The 17,785-nt window shown below is 40.2% G+C and overlaps 1 protein-coding gene across 2 annotated transcripts in view; it reads right to left on the minus strand.

Annotated features, from left to right (window-relative positions):
- LOC119139153 (guanine nucleotide exchange factor VAV3) overlaps window positions 1–17,323 on the minus strand; it is a 29,647-nt gene extending 12,324 nt beyond the window's left edge. For both annotated transcript variants that reach the window (XM_037279585.1, XM_037279584.1), the window contains exons 1-14: window positions 16,942–17,323; window positions 10,624–10,740; window positions 4,903–4,961; window positions 4,764–4,829; window positions 3,880–3,988; window positions 3,597–3,698; window positions 3,048–3,116; window positions 2,859–2,962; window positions 2,687–2,786; window positions 2,429–2,524; window positions 1,219–1,287; window positions 1,046–1,132; window positions 890–975; window positions 447–579 (exon numbers count right to left, since the gene is read on the minus strand). In XM_037279585.1, coding sequence (XP_037135480.1) covers window positions 447–579; window positions 890–975; window positions 1,046–1,132; window positions 1,219–1,287; window positions 2,429–2,524; window positions 2,687–2,786; window positions 2,859–2,962; window positions 3,048–3,116; window positions 3,597–3,698; window positions 3,880–3,988; window positions 4,764–4,829; window positions 4,903–4,961; window positions 10,624–10,740; window positions 16,942–17,148 — 1,404 coding nt within the window. In that variant the 5' untranslated portion in view covers window positions 17,149–17,323. The remainder of the gene's footprint in view (window positions 1–446; window positions 580–889; window positions 976–1,045; window positions 1,133–1,218; window positions 1,288–2,428; window positions 2,525–2,686; window positions 2,787–2,858; window positions 2,963–3,047; window positions 3,117–3,596; window positions 3,699–3,879; window positions 3,989–4,763; window positions 4,830–4,902; window positions 4,962–10,623; window positions 10,741–16,941) is intronic.
- Between the last annotated feature and the right edge of the window lie 462 nt (window positions 17,324–17,785).

The following is a 17,785-nucleotide window of genomic DNA, read 5'->3' on the forward strand; positions in this document are numbered from 1 at the left end:
ACATTTGTTTGTATAAAAGCCCCCTGGCTTCCTTCATTCTGTTTCGTCATTGTTTTTGCAAGTCATGTTTTCTGAGTTTGGTCATGAAATGTTGTTTATCAGTGCCGCCTTGGCGAACTACTCGACTTGGAACATGAAAACAAATGATTGCAATCAGATTTGTTGAAAAGCAGTGTTTGTTTAACTGCCAACTTTGTTGCATCACAATAGAAAAAAAAAAGAAAGAAACAAAGCTGTCCTACTCTGAAAGGTCAACTACAGAGTAATTTGTAGAAAGTAACACAGCTTTCAATAACACAGCCACACCTTTTGTTTATCAAAATGTCAACTGTCATTTGCTCTTTGCAGCTTTGCGGAGGAGAATGGCACCGACAACAAACAGTATTTCTTTTTTTTTTTGGCCCGAGTGCAAAATGTGTACTCTTGTTTACTTTGACGCCACAAACCTTTCGGCTTTCCTTGTCCGACGTGGGGTTATTGGTGACCTTAAAGAGGTGCAGGTCTATCACGTCTTTCATTTCATAGTTGTCTCCTCGTCGCTTGCAAACGATGACGGCAGCATCGAACAAAAAGATATGCCTGGGGTTTAAAAGAAAAAAAAAAGTTTACACTGACTTTTTTTATCAAGTTGCCAACACGGGTCTTCAGAATTGCATTTGAGAGTTTGCATGTCACTGTCAAGTCGGCACCTTTTCAAATATTGAATTTATATGACCACATGGAAAAAATATTAAGTACAAGAGCGATAGGAAAAATTCTGTTTTCAATAATTAATGGCCATTTTGATATTCCTTGATATACGTGACTTAGCAGCAACACTTGAAGGAACTTGGAGTTGTTCAGTTCCCTTTGTCATATCAATCAAGCAGTACACATGCAGATATCTCACCTGTCCTGTTTAGCACGTTTGTCCACTGAGGCCACCCTTACTTCCCCGTCACCTTTGGGTCTCCCGTAGTTACTCAGAGGCTGATTCTTGACAAGGGACAAAGCAAAATGAACTGAATAGAAAAAAATATATATTTTGTGGAAGAAGGTTGCTTACAAGGTTTTCGATGGATTTCTGATATTGATCGATTTCTCGCAGAGTCTCGTTGTCTCGCTTGACTTCATTGACATACTGGGCCAAATCCTGCACACAACAAGTATTAATTAATGCATGTAAGCGATATTATATTAATATCTGGGTAGGTTATAGGGAAAAAAAAAAAAATCTACCTTCATGGCATCTAATGCTTTCCGTAGATTGCTTTTCTCTGTAGCATCGTGAGTGTGTTTAACAAGCTCCTGTTGGAAGGGAAACAAGTTAGAATAAACAAACTTCCAAAGTGGTCCATGGGGAAAACATGTTTTGCTTTTTTTGCCAAAAAAAAAAAAAAAAGGGATTTGCATGATGAGTCACTGGATGAACAAAAACAATGTTCCACAAGATTGCGCGTGGAAAAGTGAATGTGGAAAATCCAAAATATTTGTTACGTTGGATCTTGATATAAAATGGAAAAGGTTAGTGCAAAAAAAAATATCCAATCGCGTGTGTGTGCGTTTTTGAGAGAAACCGTGTATCTGAAATTGCTTGCCAGTGCCATGCCGCAGCATAAACAAGACATCTAGACCGCAGCATTGGAGGATAAGGAAGGATGCCATGCATGTCCTTCTTCCAGGCCAATAAAAACGTCCTCCACACACTCTCTCACACACACCCACACAATGAATCCCAGACGGAGATATGTATATATACGTTTGCTCTGCACTGCTCAAATCCCCGATGTCAGTCATGCTCAACCGGGGCATTATTATTATCACTGGCAAGATGGCAGAGTTCTATTTATCAAGCCTTGCTTCCACCTGCACGCATCTACAGAGATACAGGCCAAGAAGTGTACAAACAGATAATCATGATTGGACTCAGCGAGGCCACAGGAAAAAGAGTGGTGAGCCAGAGAAAAGAATATGAAACACGGAAAGACTCAGAGGAGAGACTAGCTCACACTGTAAGAAAAAAAATGTAATCTATAAATGCTTTGGAAGAAGTTTAACAAGGGTTCATACGTCAGTGCATATCACAGCAAGCCCCACTGCTATTAAGTATGACTGATTCTAACCTTGCAAGGTTGTTCCTCAATATATAAAGCGAGGTCCATAAAGGACCAGCAGAATAAATTCTTTAGATGAATGCAACAAAAGTGGAGGAGTTGTGAAAGTGAAACCAGTGTCCCTCAAAATATCTCTCTCCTCCAAAGTACAAAATGAAAGGTAGACAGCAGCGCCTCTAGTGGTCAAGAGTGAAAGTGGGATCTCTGGAAGTATGTCAGTAATGTTCTATTTTGATAGAAAATAAAGTAATTTAATGACAATTATTTATTTGGAAACGTAATGGTATAAAAAATGTGCAATTTGGATGCACTTAAGAAAAAAAAGAGCACTGCACCTGCAGAAGGAGGTGATACTTCAAGACCCGCTGCATGGGAACCACCAGCAGATCCCTCAGAGTGAATTTGCCATAGTTGGCTCTTTTAGAACACTCCTGTAACAATGAAACAAAACAAAAAAATATTTTTGTATTTTACACTGGTTTTATCTTGACATCAAGCAATTCTTAAGTTATACACACGGAGGCGCTGTTTGGCTGTTTAACAGAAACAGCTTGCTGCAAATATAATTGACTAAAAATATGTTGTTGTTTTACCTCAAGCTTCATGCGTACGTCCTCTCTGTCTTTAGATATACTGTCCAGCGTGGCAATGGCTGTCTCGACATCGCTGCAGTATTTCCCATAAATTAGCAACCTAAAATAAAACGCAAGCTTCATAAAATCTCGGCGTTTGACGAGTTTGAGTGGAAAAATGTCAATATTGCACCTTTCTTTGAAAGCAATAAAGATCTGGTGAAGATTTTGGGCACTTCTGTGTTGGACTGAGTCTTGAATTTCCTGTAGTAAACATTTGTGGACTTTCACCAAGTCCTGAAAGACAAATACACAAGCCATATTGAATATATTTTAAGTCGAGTATATGCTGAGTAATATAAGAAAGAAGATGATGACTTACCGGTATATTAACAAACACTTTCTCTATCTCGGCCGTGGATAAATACACAGTGAGAGGTGTCATAAAGTTCTGTGGTAGAGAGAAAGTGGAGGCATGAGAATAAGACTGGTCCCGCTAGAATAAAAATGGGCAAATCATTTTGCGAGAGGTCATTACAATACGCTGCCAACTTGCAAAGTCGCTGGTGTCAGCGAAAACAAGGCGCAGCGTCTGGGCCATGACAATAATCTCATTTTCAGAGTTTGCAATTTAATGATTTCCTTTCGGAAAACACTTCCACCTCCTAGTCACCTCAAAGCAGCGGGCGAGCGCGTGTTAAATTACACCATCCGCTTCATATTGAAAGTCATCTACTGCTTTCACTCCGCTGGGAAATCAAGGAGGGTCTTTTTCGCGCTTCGAACATAAACAGGAGCGAGGAGACAAGCGGCGCTGAATGGGTGGGAAGAGATGCAGCCTCCAACCATCTTGCAATATTTTTAGCATGGAAAAGCGCTCATGTAATTGGATACAAATACCGGAAAACATTAAAAAAAAAATCACATGTACCTTTTCTATTGAGTCAAGGGTGTCTGAAAATTTCTCCTCAGTCTGCCTGATTTCTGTTAAACAGCAACTTCGAATGTCGATTTCTGCTTGTTTCTGTAACACCTGCACACGTAAATCATAAAGTGTTCATAATTGAATAAATTCCAGACACAGTTGGATTGTTTGCCTTAAAAAAAAAAGTACAACTCTTGTATTAATATTGTGCATTTTTGGCCCAGTATAAATTCCACTGAAAGTATTTCCACATATGAGTCATGTGATGTGATGTAAGAAAAAGACTTACCGGGGGAGCGAGCACTTCCGTTTTCATCAGGTCCTCGTAGATTTCCCCGCCCTCTTCGTTATCATAGACGCAGTCGTACAGATCCTCCTCATCCTCCACCCCGTTTTCACTACGGCGCACATGACAAGTTTGGTTTTCAATTTCAACCACAGATAAGTTTAACACAACTTGAAAATGATGCATGGACATCATATGTATGCATAATGTGTGTCAAACACAAATAAAAAGCAGACACATTGCCAGCAGCTGTCCCAGTCTTCCCAAAATGATTATCTTAAGAACCTTCACAATCCATATTAGTCAGTAGTGCTCCAAATCTTCTTCTTTTGCTGCTTTGCACTGAGACAGCTTTGGAAGGAATTGTGCCAGGAGTCTTTTTTCGCTTATGTAGGTGGATTATAAAATATATTTGGTCTTTATTTGCTTTCCAAAATAGATGGAAAAACACCATGTGATGTTTGGAGAAAGTTACACAGGACAAAACAAGGACAAGACTTGAGGATGAACCTATTTGTCAATTAGGTTTCCACGCTCGAGGGTTTCAATTGACATGCAAATTTAGAATTCTTGAGTGAGTGCTGAAATTAAAGATGAATACGGGTTGAACGAGCAGACGGTCAACTCGCAAGCTGTACATGAAAAAATAAAAAAATAAAAAAGCAGGCTGAGGTGGCAATGGCTGCCTTCCAGTCATCACCCAGGCAACAAATGTTCCTCAACCATACAACAGCATGCTGTCGCTCGTAGGAGGGAGACTAAATTCCCCTCGAGGCGAAAACCTAGATTATTTCATGTTAGGGAATTCATAAAAATCCACCAAATGTTGAATTAAAACTGATCCTGAAGCCACAGCAGCAGGAAAAATATATGATTAGGACACATACTCCATGAGGTCTTCGAGGTGGTTGTAGATATCCTCATCTTCAACGCTTTCTTCAGTTGGAAAAGACCTTTCAAATCAAATGACATTTTTCAGTCACTTTATATTATCGAGCTCTAAAAACATTGTAAACGGAACCATACCTGATTCCAGTTTGCTGTGCAATCAATGTGAGGGAAAGCTTAGAAAGTGTGTCCATAACCTGCAACGAAAATGAAAACAAAAAATGTAATTATTAATAAATAATTCATAAGAATATTGTCACAGCATCATTTTAAGCACAAGAATGTGAGGGTAGCAATTCTCACATTTTGACACTAGAGGGAAGCCTTTTCAAACTCTTCAAAACAGTGTCAATGGTATGCGCTTACCAAAATCATTTATCATATATATTTTTTAAGAAAAAAAATTAAAAAAGCCCAATGGGAGATGACAGTGCCATGCAAGTACGTGACTTAATAAGCATGTCATGATGGCTAGATGATTGAGTCATCACCCATATGTTTTTTTTCTTCTTCTGGCAATACTGTTTGTAGCCAAAGAAGCCACAGACAGCCATTTATAGGTCATCAATTCACTGACACGACACACAGAGACATGCCCTGGGGTGCTCCAACAAATCAGTACCGATCAACACAACTGGCTTTTTCCTGTTCTCTACCACTAACTAATCGCACAAAAAAGAAAAGCCAAACTTTAAATGGTCACCCATTAAACACCAAATGAAACATAAAAAGGTAAGTGATTATTGCTATGTTTGGATTAGGTATTATACAGTATATGTTTTTGGTTGTTTTTCTCACTGGGTGTCAAACATTCACGCTCACAGTTTAGTTTTATATTCCATCCAATAAATAGTCAAGGCTGGCCAATTGGCTGGCTCACCAAGATCCAATGTGTGCTGAACAGAAGACTGGAGGCGATCCAGTGGGATGAGTCGCCCTTCAGCTTCTCTGACTATGTTAGTCACACATATTTGCAACACAAGTGACCATCTGCACACGGCCAGAGAATGTAGCTGGACATCTCACGATAAAAAAAAAAAAACACGTGTCCAATCAACATTGAAAAAAGTAAAATGATGGGTTTGAATTCCAAGTGGCAGTGAATTTGAATTGAGGAGCCAAAAAAAAGTGGGTGCAAATAGCGGAGCAAAAATAAATATAATTGCTGCCTTTTAGTCCATGGCATGAGGATTTAACAATATAATATCACAGTCATCAAGTCTTTAAAGCTGCATATGAATGACCAATGACATCAGCTCAAATCATTAACCTTAATCCGAATGCTCAAATTATTTTTTTAATTCACCACCTCAGGCAATTACCTGAGTAGATTACCTTCCTAATGTTTTGGACCTTTTAATTGGAGATATAATTACATATTATATTCTTTCCTATAGTAAGTGAGATTGTTGTAGTGAAATCAAAAAAACTTGTATCGCCCTACATTTTCAAAAAAAGAGTCTCGCTTGACCTGGTTTTTTTTTTTTTTTTAAAGATAGCTAGAAGCCAAACTGTGAAGGACATATTCAAGCATACAAAATGAGCAGGTGTGAAAGCACCTTCATACGGTGTTAGCATCAAATGGCTCCAGTGCTCAGTTCTCCGTCTTATGTAACACAGCGTCTATCATCTGTAATCTAATTCCTCATAAAGTTATCTACGCAGCACTTGGGGATATTAGTCTTCTTGAATCTGACAAAAACAAACACTGGGTCTTGGCTTTTGAAAGCCACTGCGGTTTTTGTGACGCCGTAACGACTGACGCGAGTTGAAACTCTCTCTGTGTTGAATTTGCGGGCCATGTTTGGAAAAAAAAGGAGAAACCGGCTGGTATGAGAGCAAATTAATTCAATTCTAGTTCCAAAATGAAACTTTTGCAAACAAGCATTTGGTGAAGACTGTTTGTTGTCTACGTCTGTCTGACAGATGCAGTGTACAAGTTCCAGTCCAATTAGTGAGAAGCCAATAAAAATCTGATAAACTCAGAGAGAGGCAAGCTAATGTTTGGCAATCAAAGCCATGGCTCATTAACACCAGTAATGCATAATTAGCAAGCCTGGGTATACAGATGTTGGAATGCAGCGCACGTCTTCCCTCGGTCCTCGTTGCCAACGTAATTTCCTCGACAAAGCCACCTCACGCCTCAACTAAACCTGCCGTGACGATGCTCCCTCGATTTATTTTTGTCACTCGATACTAATGACTCAACAACTGGCGCGGGTTCCTCATGTTCAGAAATGAATTTTCCAGAAGAAAATGCTTGGAACAGATCCGTCCCAATGGAAGCTGAAGACACTCCAAAGTCATCGTCGAACTTCAGTCATGTGATCTTCCTCAAGTCAACCAAATAACCGCAGTGTCTTCAAAAATTGTTCTCGCTCTCCCACAGCGTTGGTGAACGTATCACATATGGGTCACACGCAGCTTCAAACTATTTTGGCATGCACGCTGACTGGGTTATGCTGATATTACAGCACGGCTTGAGGCCTTGATGCGTAAAGTAGCACATCTGATCTTCCAAATCTTCACCTTGCTGACAGCTGGAGGGAGGGGAAACTTACAACTGCCAACATCAACATGTCACACACATGCATGTTTATGAGAAACCGTGTCAAGTCTCCAAATACAACATGAACTTAACAGTCCTTAATTAATACCAATTAAAAAAAAGTTTGCATCGTTTCCACTAAGGTTGTTGAAATCACGAAGAATTAAATACTGCACGAGCGTTCACTGCCTACTTTCAGTCACGCAGCTGTGAAGAATTGGAAATGACTCGAATCATTCGAGTCAGAGTAAAACGAAACCACGCATCCGTTAGAAATACGCAAAATGGTGTATTTATAGCTTTTTACAGAGGCGGGGATGATGTGACTTGAAGACAATAGGGGCAACAAAACTGTAAAATTAGTATGCAGGCTTGGTGGCATACCTGACTTGAAATGTACAGCTCATTATGTAAATTTGAGGAATGAAATGTTTTGCTGGATGCCACACAGTATATAATGAGGTGAGATATTTTCTGAACATTCTTGTGGAGTACATCCACCTACTCCACCTCCACCTCTGGGAAGCAATATAGGAGAAGAAAGGGGAGGGGGGGGGGGCGGGCGTGGAGCATCTGGAAAAAAGATAAATGCTCCAGAAATCTTTATGTTCCAGACCAAACATACCTTGAAATATCATAAACACCCTTATGAATTGTTACCAGAGTGATGGCAGATGCCGCTTTCGTCACTTCATCTAGGATTTAAAAAAAAAAGTGAAATGTATTTGCCAAAATCGGACAAACAATGTAACATGGAGGAAAAAGATGTCAGAAAGTAGGCCAGTGAGGTGGGGGAGACGAGTTTGGAGACTTGCAGTTCATCCTTTGGTACTCTTTGATCGTGTCCACGGTGGCTCAGCTTCACCGGCTGGCCCAGCGGTGGCCTAGAAATAATCTGCCATGTATCCTCGACACAACAACCAGCGAGAGTAAAAAATGTTGCCTTCTCACCAAGGTGCCAGAAAACACATTGGCCCTCAACCTCCTTGTTTGTACTGCACTTTTGACATCTCAAATCCATTCCAAAATGAAAAGTATTTAACAAAAATGTATCCAGGACTCAGGGTTGTTATTTCACTGAGAAAAGCTGAAAATACACATTCGGTACTAAACAGTACTTTTTATTGGATCTTCTCTCTCTTCCCTGCAGCTTTAATGTTGGGAACTCAGTGGGGGGTTTCCTTTCAACTCGTATTGTATGTACAGCAAAGCGCACACTCGCTTTCAGGACTGACGGATGGATGATGAATCTGTTCAGTCACTTGACTCAACATGGGTTAGCATAATTGGTTATTTGACCAGAAATCATGCCAGAAATCATGCATAATTCACAGAAACGTGTTTATGCAACTTGGAAATATGTTCAATAAACAAACTATGACCATCACGGTGAAAAGATTGTATTTTCAGCAAAATGAAAAAAGAGACGTGGTGTGATGTTTTGCACATTTGTGCGTGCGTTCACGCTTGACGAAGGCCAACACGTGTGTGACTCAAGTAAATGCAAGCGCCATGCGAGTCCGTGAATTATCCACAAACCTCGCAGCACTGCGACTATAAAGCTTCGATCAAATTTTAAAATTCTAAAATGTATAATCCTTACAAACGGAAAATGGAAATGACGACACGCTCGATGCTATTTGCTCAATCCGGCGTGGCCAGTATAAGCTATGGAGGAAAATGTAGCCCACACAGTAGCTAAGGCAAAACATTTTTTTTTTGTGCAAAGATCGAAAGTGGAGGGAGGGAAACTTAGAGTATCCATTAACACAGATGACATATGATAATATCTGGTCACACAAATCTTCTGGTTAGAGAACAGCTGAAGGGCAACGGGAGGGGGGGAGCAGGTCGGATGATGTCTCGCTGCTTTAGTTAAACATATCACTGATACCTGACAAGGGGATAAGGAATCAATAAACCTCCAGCTCCTGCTTCACTTTCATTTTTTTTTTTTTTTGCTTTGCACTTCCATGTCTTGATTGAATGATTTAACAAGATCCAAATGCAAATCAATCCTTTTTTGCCACTGTTTCCTTGGAAGTCACTATCACCGGTGTGCTATTTTTAGAACCGGCCTGCAAGTTGCTCATGCGTTCATTGTGTCCCCTGCTCTGAAGAGCTCGCTTGTATTTTGCCAATACATTCTTTCCTACTGACTCCACAAAAAAAAAGCTGCATCCAGATTTTAGAACCATATTTGTCAAAGATGAATGAATGACACAAGCAGACGAGAAACACTCGCTTGAATTTCTATAAAAGAGGTACAGAAAGTCTTCAGGTCAATCCGTGACACGTTATTTTCCGACGACTTAGCAACTTGTCAACACCTAGCGTGGAAATGTCCGCTCAGCTTTTTATTTTAAAACAAGCTGCAATGACACGTGTCGAGTCACAAATGAGGTCACGTGATGAGCAAGCTTCCTAAATACTTTGAATCTCCCGCTCCCTGAGGAACGCCGTAGTTCGAAACCCTTCGTGTGTCTTCAAGGCAAGATGTGTACAGCAGATGTTGTTTGATTTTTTTTAGTTTGTCGTTTTTTTTTCATTTTTTAAAGCTGTTGAAGGTCAGGAGGAATTTCTCCCGTGATTCCACCTCTATATGAACGCTACAATAAACAGACAGTTGATATTTAATTCATAGGGAGCAAGGCAGCTATTTTTAAAACAAAACAAAAAAAAGCAGGTGAGTGGCAGCTTCGCCCATTGCGGCTGCTCCTTGCTCCATTAGCTTCTGCAGATCCAGCCAAGCGAGCATCACAGTTTGCCCGGCTTGCTGTCTAATTCCAGAGATGTAAAATTTACTCTGGGGGCAAGGTAGGAGTCACTCAAGAGAGTCATCAAAAATGTTCTGCCTGAGCCAAATGGAATCACAGGAGGAAAAAAAAAAACAGCATTTGTATCTGAATCACGTAGATGCCACAAGAAGGGATGTAAACGCTATCAAGCGTATTCAGAGAACTCGTTTTTGATATTTGCAGTCATTAAGGACTGATACTATCGACAAATAGAGAAGCATGTAAGCTATGCCTCATCATAAAGAACTGCCAGGCTCAAAAATCGAAACACTTCATAACTCGTGCTGGCTTCAGGGCCTAAAGATTTGTAATGACACCTCCTGGGGACATTCCGGCTGGGGTCAGCCTGAGGCTTGTCAAAGAACTTTCCGAGCAAAGAGTCCTTGTCCAGACTTTGCAGACTCAAAACAGACAGCTTGCTTGCTTTGACATTTTCTTCCCAAGCTCATTTATTTATTTACAAATAAATTGCCCCAAAAAAAGCAAGCAGACAGAACCTGTTTGGACACTTACCTTTCCAAAATCCCTGACGTCAAAAAGGTCAAAGGCCTCAAACAGCTCACTTTTCTTCATGCCAAATATGTCGTTGCATGCCGCCAGAAAAGTTCTGATGTTCTTCAGGCAGAGGAACTACGTTGGGAAGAGAAACATTATCAGTGTGTGAGGTGTACATGTACATATAAGCAGAGCTACAGATCAAGTAACTTCATTTTTAGTAGAGATGGACGAGTATCGATACCAGGTATCGGTACCTGCCTTATTTCAAGGTAACGATACTTACGACGCCGGCAAATGTGATCATTTTAGAATTAGAAATTGGAAGAATAAAAGCTTGGCATTATGCTATTTTAATTATTTTTTATTTATTATATATAGGTCTTTATTTAAAATGTGTAAAAACACTTATGGTAACTACTGAAGAATTGAAAAACAAATGAGTTGCGCTATTAAGATGTACCAAAACCTTTCTTTCAGACCATGATAAGTGTTTTTAAGGAAAGCAGGGAAGGGGAATGTGTCACCAGAGTGACGTTAGCCAACATGCGGTATCGCTGGCTTGTGACCGCTATCCTTCCTGTAATTGATACAGGATGGAAGTGAGGAGCGTGCTGATGAAAGAACTTTTTTTTCAGGAAGTGAGGTTTTTGTCACATCACTATCCACCCACACTCATGGGACAAGGTTAGCCAGATGACCTCATGTGCAAATGTGCATTCCACAACGAATCGATGTGAACAGTCTTAGATCAAATCAAGAATCGGATGTATAATTGAACACGTGATTTTATGAATATAAATGAAGTGTGTTTCTCAAATTGAGCTAAACACTGCTCCATTGAAGGTGAAAAGCGGCAGCATTATTCTATTATTCACAGCGCACCTTCCCTCATAATGAGATTTTTCCAAGTGATGCATAAAATATGAAATACTCCAACTGAATTTCCTTCTGAAGACATCAAGCGGGACCAAAACCAATGAGCAACCAGCTGCAACTGTATTATTGAATGTTTTACGTTTGTGCACATCAGTCTATTTTATCAGACAAGCACATCTTGTCCGCCTACAGTCTCTGGAGAGTCTCTGGGGATTCTGTATATTATCTAAGGGAAGCAGCTTCACGCGGCACTTGTGAAGCGCAGTGTGTCAGGCCGGCTGCAATGAGCTGAGGACAGTTGAGGGGAAGTTGAAGAAGAACTTTGGCAGTAAACCCAATGTAAGACAGCAAAAGTAAAAATAAATGACATTGTTGATCAATTGTTTTGTTCTATTTTTTTTTTTGTTAGGATTTGGCAATGGCAGTCCGTGCTGTGTTTGGAAATACAAAAATATTTAAGACCAACATCTTGCGGCAATATGAACACATCTCATTCGGAGGAACTGTTAGCAATCTGTCGAGAAGAAATAAGCAAAGCTCCTGAGATTCGGGAAACAAACCATCATTGTTGAAAAAAACTAGGGAGAACACTTAATAATGTGATCACACCAAATTATTCATGACATTAGTCTTACCAATTTGAAGTGACCTGATCTCCAACGCATAAAACGAGGCATCTGTAGGCAAAAATTAAACCGAACCACTAATTTTAAAAAACACCTTCCTTGGCAACTGGTCGTCAAAATGTATTATTTTTAAGTAAGTGCCTTTTTAGTCACATGACAATGAACTGAAAGCTGATTGGTTAACATGACTCAACTTTGATCTTTGATCTGGTTCTTTGACCAAAGAGGTTTATAGCCACTTCTTTATTTATCCCACTTCTTGTGTAGGATTAAAGCTGGATAACCGATTTATTTGCATTAAAAAAAAGAAAAAATTCAAATGCATTGAACAATTCACATAGGCATCATGCAGGTGCAACCTCAAAATCAATCCATCATGTGATTAAAATGACCGCCACAAAGCAGAATGAAGACTTCTGTTGGTATTATTGTATTTCATAACGGGGGTGGGGGAGGTAGAAACACAACATTTATAAAGAATAGTGTGTAAAGAGCTTTAAATCCCACCACTCTATTTAATCTTAGCCCAAGCATCTGGAATATCAAACACAAAACGAGGCCTGAGAGTCAAGTCGTCTCACTGCTGCTCTTTTTTTTTTTATATGCTTTGTGTCCTCAATACAGATCCAGTTTCCGCTTATGTATTCCTTCATACACGTACGTCCAAGCTCCATAGCAACAAGCTGAAGCCTTTTTATGGCCCCTGCGCGTATTGTCGAGCGTAATGAAATCCAGTTTGTGTACGCTCGCTGCATGGCTGCACGGCTAAAGGCTTGTCTCTATTTTAGCGTATTCTATCTTCTTTTTGTCTAAGGAAATAAATCTGTGGCAATAAATTAGGCTTGGGCCACTTACATCCTGTATGATTTTTTTTTTAAATCTGATATGTGACAGACAGTTGAAGCCACCAGATTGCAGTTTTGACATGAGTCTTTGTCTGCCCGTCTAAGCAGGAAATGAGAGGTGCTGCACAAACGAAGACGCTGATAAAACCATTTTTGTTTTTTTATTTCGCCGCGTCGGGTTCACTGCAGGGACCCGAGAGACATGGCCTGACATTGCATTCGACTTTGCCCGCTTCAGGGTCAATGTGAGCTGAAGCCTTTTCTAGTTGACTTTTTGGTTGAGAGGCTTTCTTAGAATTGAGAGACGCTGAAGACTAACCGTGATCAATTCCATTTGTTAATGCAGTTTTAGAGCCGCGCAACTGAGAATCAATCAAGCACTTCACCAGCAGCGTTTTTTTTTTGTTTTTTTTTAACAGCAGAGGGACATTACCGCCTCCAAAATGTAAGCCATCCAATTGTTAAATCGATCACGGCAACTAAAAGCTTGTCACGGCGCTTCCATGCAACATCACGTCTCATTTACATCAGCGAGCATCAAACTGTTCAAATATATACATTATGTGTACTTGCTGTTGTGTCAACAGATAATAAATATAATATACAATTTTCCGTGCTTCTCGGTTTTCTACATGTTAATACAATCAGGAGACACACACACACACATACACACACTTCCCAGCATGCCACCTCCCCCACGCTGCCAATAAATATGTCCAAAGCCATTTTCCATGAAATCCTACTTTTAACCCCTGTGACCCCCCTCACACACACACTTTCACTTCTACACAAAGCCCAACCCCCACTCGTAGATGGATGTGAATTACGGCCACTATGTGTGATATGAATCCAGTTTGTGACAAGAACTCATGGAGTTTTAGCTGATTGAAAATCCGATGTGCAATGGTAAAGTTAATTCCTTTCAACGATTTTTATTCGATTGTACAGGTGTGTCAATGAAGTACAACTTCGATTCTTCATTACACCAATAAGGGAATTCCCACTTCGAATATTGACAAAAGTCATCCATCACTTTGCTTTGTCCATGAATGTCCCCCATAGGATCAATAAGAGATGCACGAGGCTTTGCAGCTCATTCTATATGGTGTTTTTGTTTTTTGGATCTTTGCCTTCTTGAATTTCTGTTTTTTTTTTAGCAAAGAAAAATCAATATCACTGGATAATTTTCAGAGTCATTTGAGATAAGAGCTCTGCTTTCAATATAGACTATAATGGTTAGCCCGTATTGATTTTTCTTAATCAAATTCAACCCCGTCATGCTATGTAACATAATATTCATTGCATACAAACTCACCACCTTGAATATCTCCTCATAAAATCATCTCTGCAGGCGTTTTTAGAGGCTGACCACAACGTAGGGTTGTTGCCTTGGTGATAGAATGAAAGTTCACTACGCTCTGTGCATGTGCAGCTAACGTGCACAAAACAATATAATCTTGTCTTCCATAATAATTATACGCAAGTCACTGTGCATAGAGCAGCGTATGCCCATGCATGGAATTGAGGTGACACTGCGGAACAAACCATCATCAAACGTCTGCCGCAAACGTTTTGAAGCAGAGCTCACTCGACGTTTTCACAGACTTTGGCATCAGAGATTTTTTTTTGGTGTCGTCTTGATTAAATATACATAGGGAGCATTTATTATGTATTACGCTGTTCTCAAAGTGTACAAAAGTAATGTGCATCGGTGACAGTATTTTGTATTGTGGCACTCGCTGAGCTACCTGCTGTGAAGGCCAACACATCTGATCATTCATAAATATTGAGATGATGTCATCATACCATCTCTTTTGTAGGTTAGGAATGTGTTGAGATACTAAAACACCTCTATGTACTTTTCCTACTCTGTTTGATGCCCGTTAGAATTTGCATCTTCCCGCGTTCACTTTCCAAAAATGAAGATTAAACCATAGAAGGCAGTTTTGCACTATTGTTTTTTTTCTTAGTGCGAAGAGAAGACGGCTTTTCGTTTCATTGTGTCTGACATGTCGCTGCTTTGGGCTGAGCTTTATTGAGAGCATGTTTAGTTTCATTTCCTTCCTCTATTCTGTTTCCTGATTTTTTTTTTTTTTTTTTTTTGCTGCTCTGTGTGGGAGATGTGTTCAGCTGTTGTAATACTTGCGACAAGCTTGTGTTGTTGGACAACAAGGTAACAGCAACTTCCCAAGCGTAGGAATTGGGCCGAATTGGAACTCATTCTAGTCAAAAGAAAATGCTGCAGTTAAAATAAGCAATGGCAAAATCAACCTCTTGAGCCTCGGATGCTTAAATTACGCAACCAAGTTGGGACAACAACCCATTCAGGGTTCTTTTTGGATATATGAGTCCAAAGGGGGGAGGGACCCAGACAGTTTCTTTGTTGGCCAGTCCCATCACTGCTTTTGTCTTTCCATCTTGAGGGTCCCATGGGTTTAAGACCACAGTGGCGTCACATGGGTTGTTATTGGCCAATGAGAAAAAAGGTGCCAGGGGGCCCTCATGAATAATGCACAAAAAAAAGGGGAATGAAACTCCACCCACCATTATGTAAATGTTGCTATGAGAGGAGCTGACACTGATTTTCAACTAAATAGTGGTGACCAAAGTCTATTCTATCTTAATATTTAAAATTTGAAGGATGTTACATGAAATAGCAAAAGATGACATCATGTGTTCATTAACTTGCACTATATGTCATTTGCAACTATGTTAGCACACAAATTTCGCTCTACATGCATAAACACGGCCATGCATAAAAGAAACTGACTATAAATAGCCCAATTGGAGTCAAGTCATGCACTGTGCATGAACAGGACGGTACAGTTCTTTTACAGCATTATGTCATGACTCACACTAATAATGTCTCGGTACTATTAGCTGCAAGCAAATGCAAATTCTCTTTCAAGCTCAATTAAGTTTTGCCTAGGTAGATCTGCACTAGTTGATGTCATTATAATTGCAAATGTTGATTTAAATTGTCCACTTGACCTGCTGGAGCTGACAAGCGGTTTGATTGTGAGAGACCTAACTACGTATTATATTGACCCGGCCACTGTGGTCATTGTGTTTGGAGAGCTTTTCCAGGAAACAGGCCTAATACGACTCTCCATCCACGTGGCACGACATCAATACAAATGATATTTTCGATTTCAACCGGTTCTTAGTGTGTGTGACTAAAGTTGCTCGGCAGGCTTAGTCGTTTCGCAGGCGCTGTGTGTGGTCACGGAATACAACACTCAATATTAATCTGGCTCCCTCTCTGGCTATTGAGGCAGATGCTATCTGACAAATAGGAAACATGTGGCCATAACTCTATCTAGCATAGACAACGCATAGACATCTCTCAGGTTTTGTTTTCCAGTATGACTAGACTATTGGCAGCAAACTTGATGATTGTTACTTTGAGTCTTGTAGAGAGAAAAAATAATCAAAATCACATTTTGCCATAATCCACTGTTTTCATCAACCATAAACTGAGGAACATTTTAATGTGATTGTTCAAAGATGACCAAAGAGAAATATAAAATAACCAAATAAAATTGTTAACAGACTTTTGGGATTGTTACAATAAATGGGTTTGACGTAACTCTAGCATCAAATTGGGCTTACTTAATTAGTATCACATTTAAAGTTTGTTTCCACCCTGACAACAATGTGTGTCTCATAAAACGTTGACCAATACGATTGGGATGATCCGTTATATCGTGAAATAGCGGAGGCGGTATTATAATGAGTAATATGCAGCCACATTGGAGCCAAAGTTAATAATTTCTTGAAGCAATAATCCAGATCGTTTGTTATATAACGCCGAATTCTCAAACTACTCTGTTATACACATGTGCGTTGCAGAATATGTTGTTTTACCTCTATTAGTTTGCTAACAAATTAAGCGACCCTTAAAGTCGCGTCAATGTTAAGGAAGTCTGGCGTTGGCGCCGCGCTGCAGTTTGACAGCATAGCAATATGTTTCATTCTCATCTTACCTGTGACATTTGAGGTCGCAGGTTGATCTCCTTTAGGTTGATCGAGTGTGGCCTGAGATTGTTGAGAAGATGGCAAAGAAGGACTCCATCCCGGAGCGTTTGGGCCAAGTCGAATACCTGCGCAGTCTCCCACGTAACCCGATGGTTCGCTGGAAGCACCTTGCAGTTAATCAGCCACAGCGCACACTGTCTCCAATACTCCATCATTACTATTCTCACGACAAAAAAAGGACGAATTAAGCGTATTCGACAAGCTTTTGAAGTGCGCTTCCTTTTAGAGCGCGTCCATGTTCCAACCCGATGAAAATGGAGCAGAGTCGCGCATAGATGGGCCGCAGTCGATGTGAGGTTGACAGCCTTGTGTGCTCGTATGACTGGATGGAGCGCACCCACTCGATCTCTCTCACTCGATTTCTCGTTCTCTCTTCCCTCCCCCTCATCCTCTTCCGCTTGACACTGCATTACATTGCAGAAGACAGAGAACACGCTCAGAATTTTGCTTGTTGTAATGTATTGTGCAGAAAATGAGCAGGGTGGAAAGTGTAAATACAGTGATCCCTCGCTACTTGGCGTTTCGTTTATCGCGGCTTCACTACATCGCGGATTTTTTTTTTCCAAATTAAAAAAACAATTAAAAGTCAAAATAAAACTTTTAAATTGAGGAAACATGTGTCTAACCTTTAGGACAATGTAGTATTGCTCCAAATGTTCGTTTACATTCCGTTTTCGCATCTTAAATTAGCATCTTTCCGCTAACTCGTTAGCCTGCCCAGTACTTCTTGTTGGTGACCGTACTTCGCGGATTTCACTTATCGCGGGTGGTTTTGGGAACCAATTATCCGCG

This window comes from Syngnathus acus, chromosome 20 (assembly GCF_901709675.1).
Source record: "Syngnathus acus chromosome 20, fSynAcu1.2, whole genome shotgun sequence".
Lineage (NCBI taxonomy): Eukaryota > Metazoa > Chordata > Actinopteri > Syngnathiformes > Syngnathidae > Syngnathus > Syngnathus acus.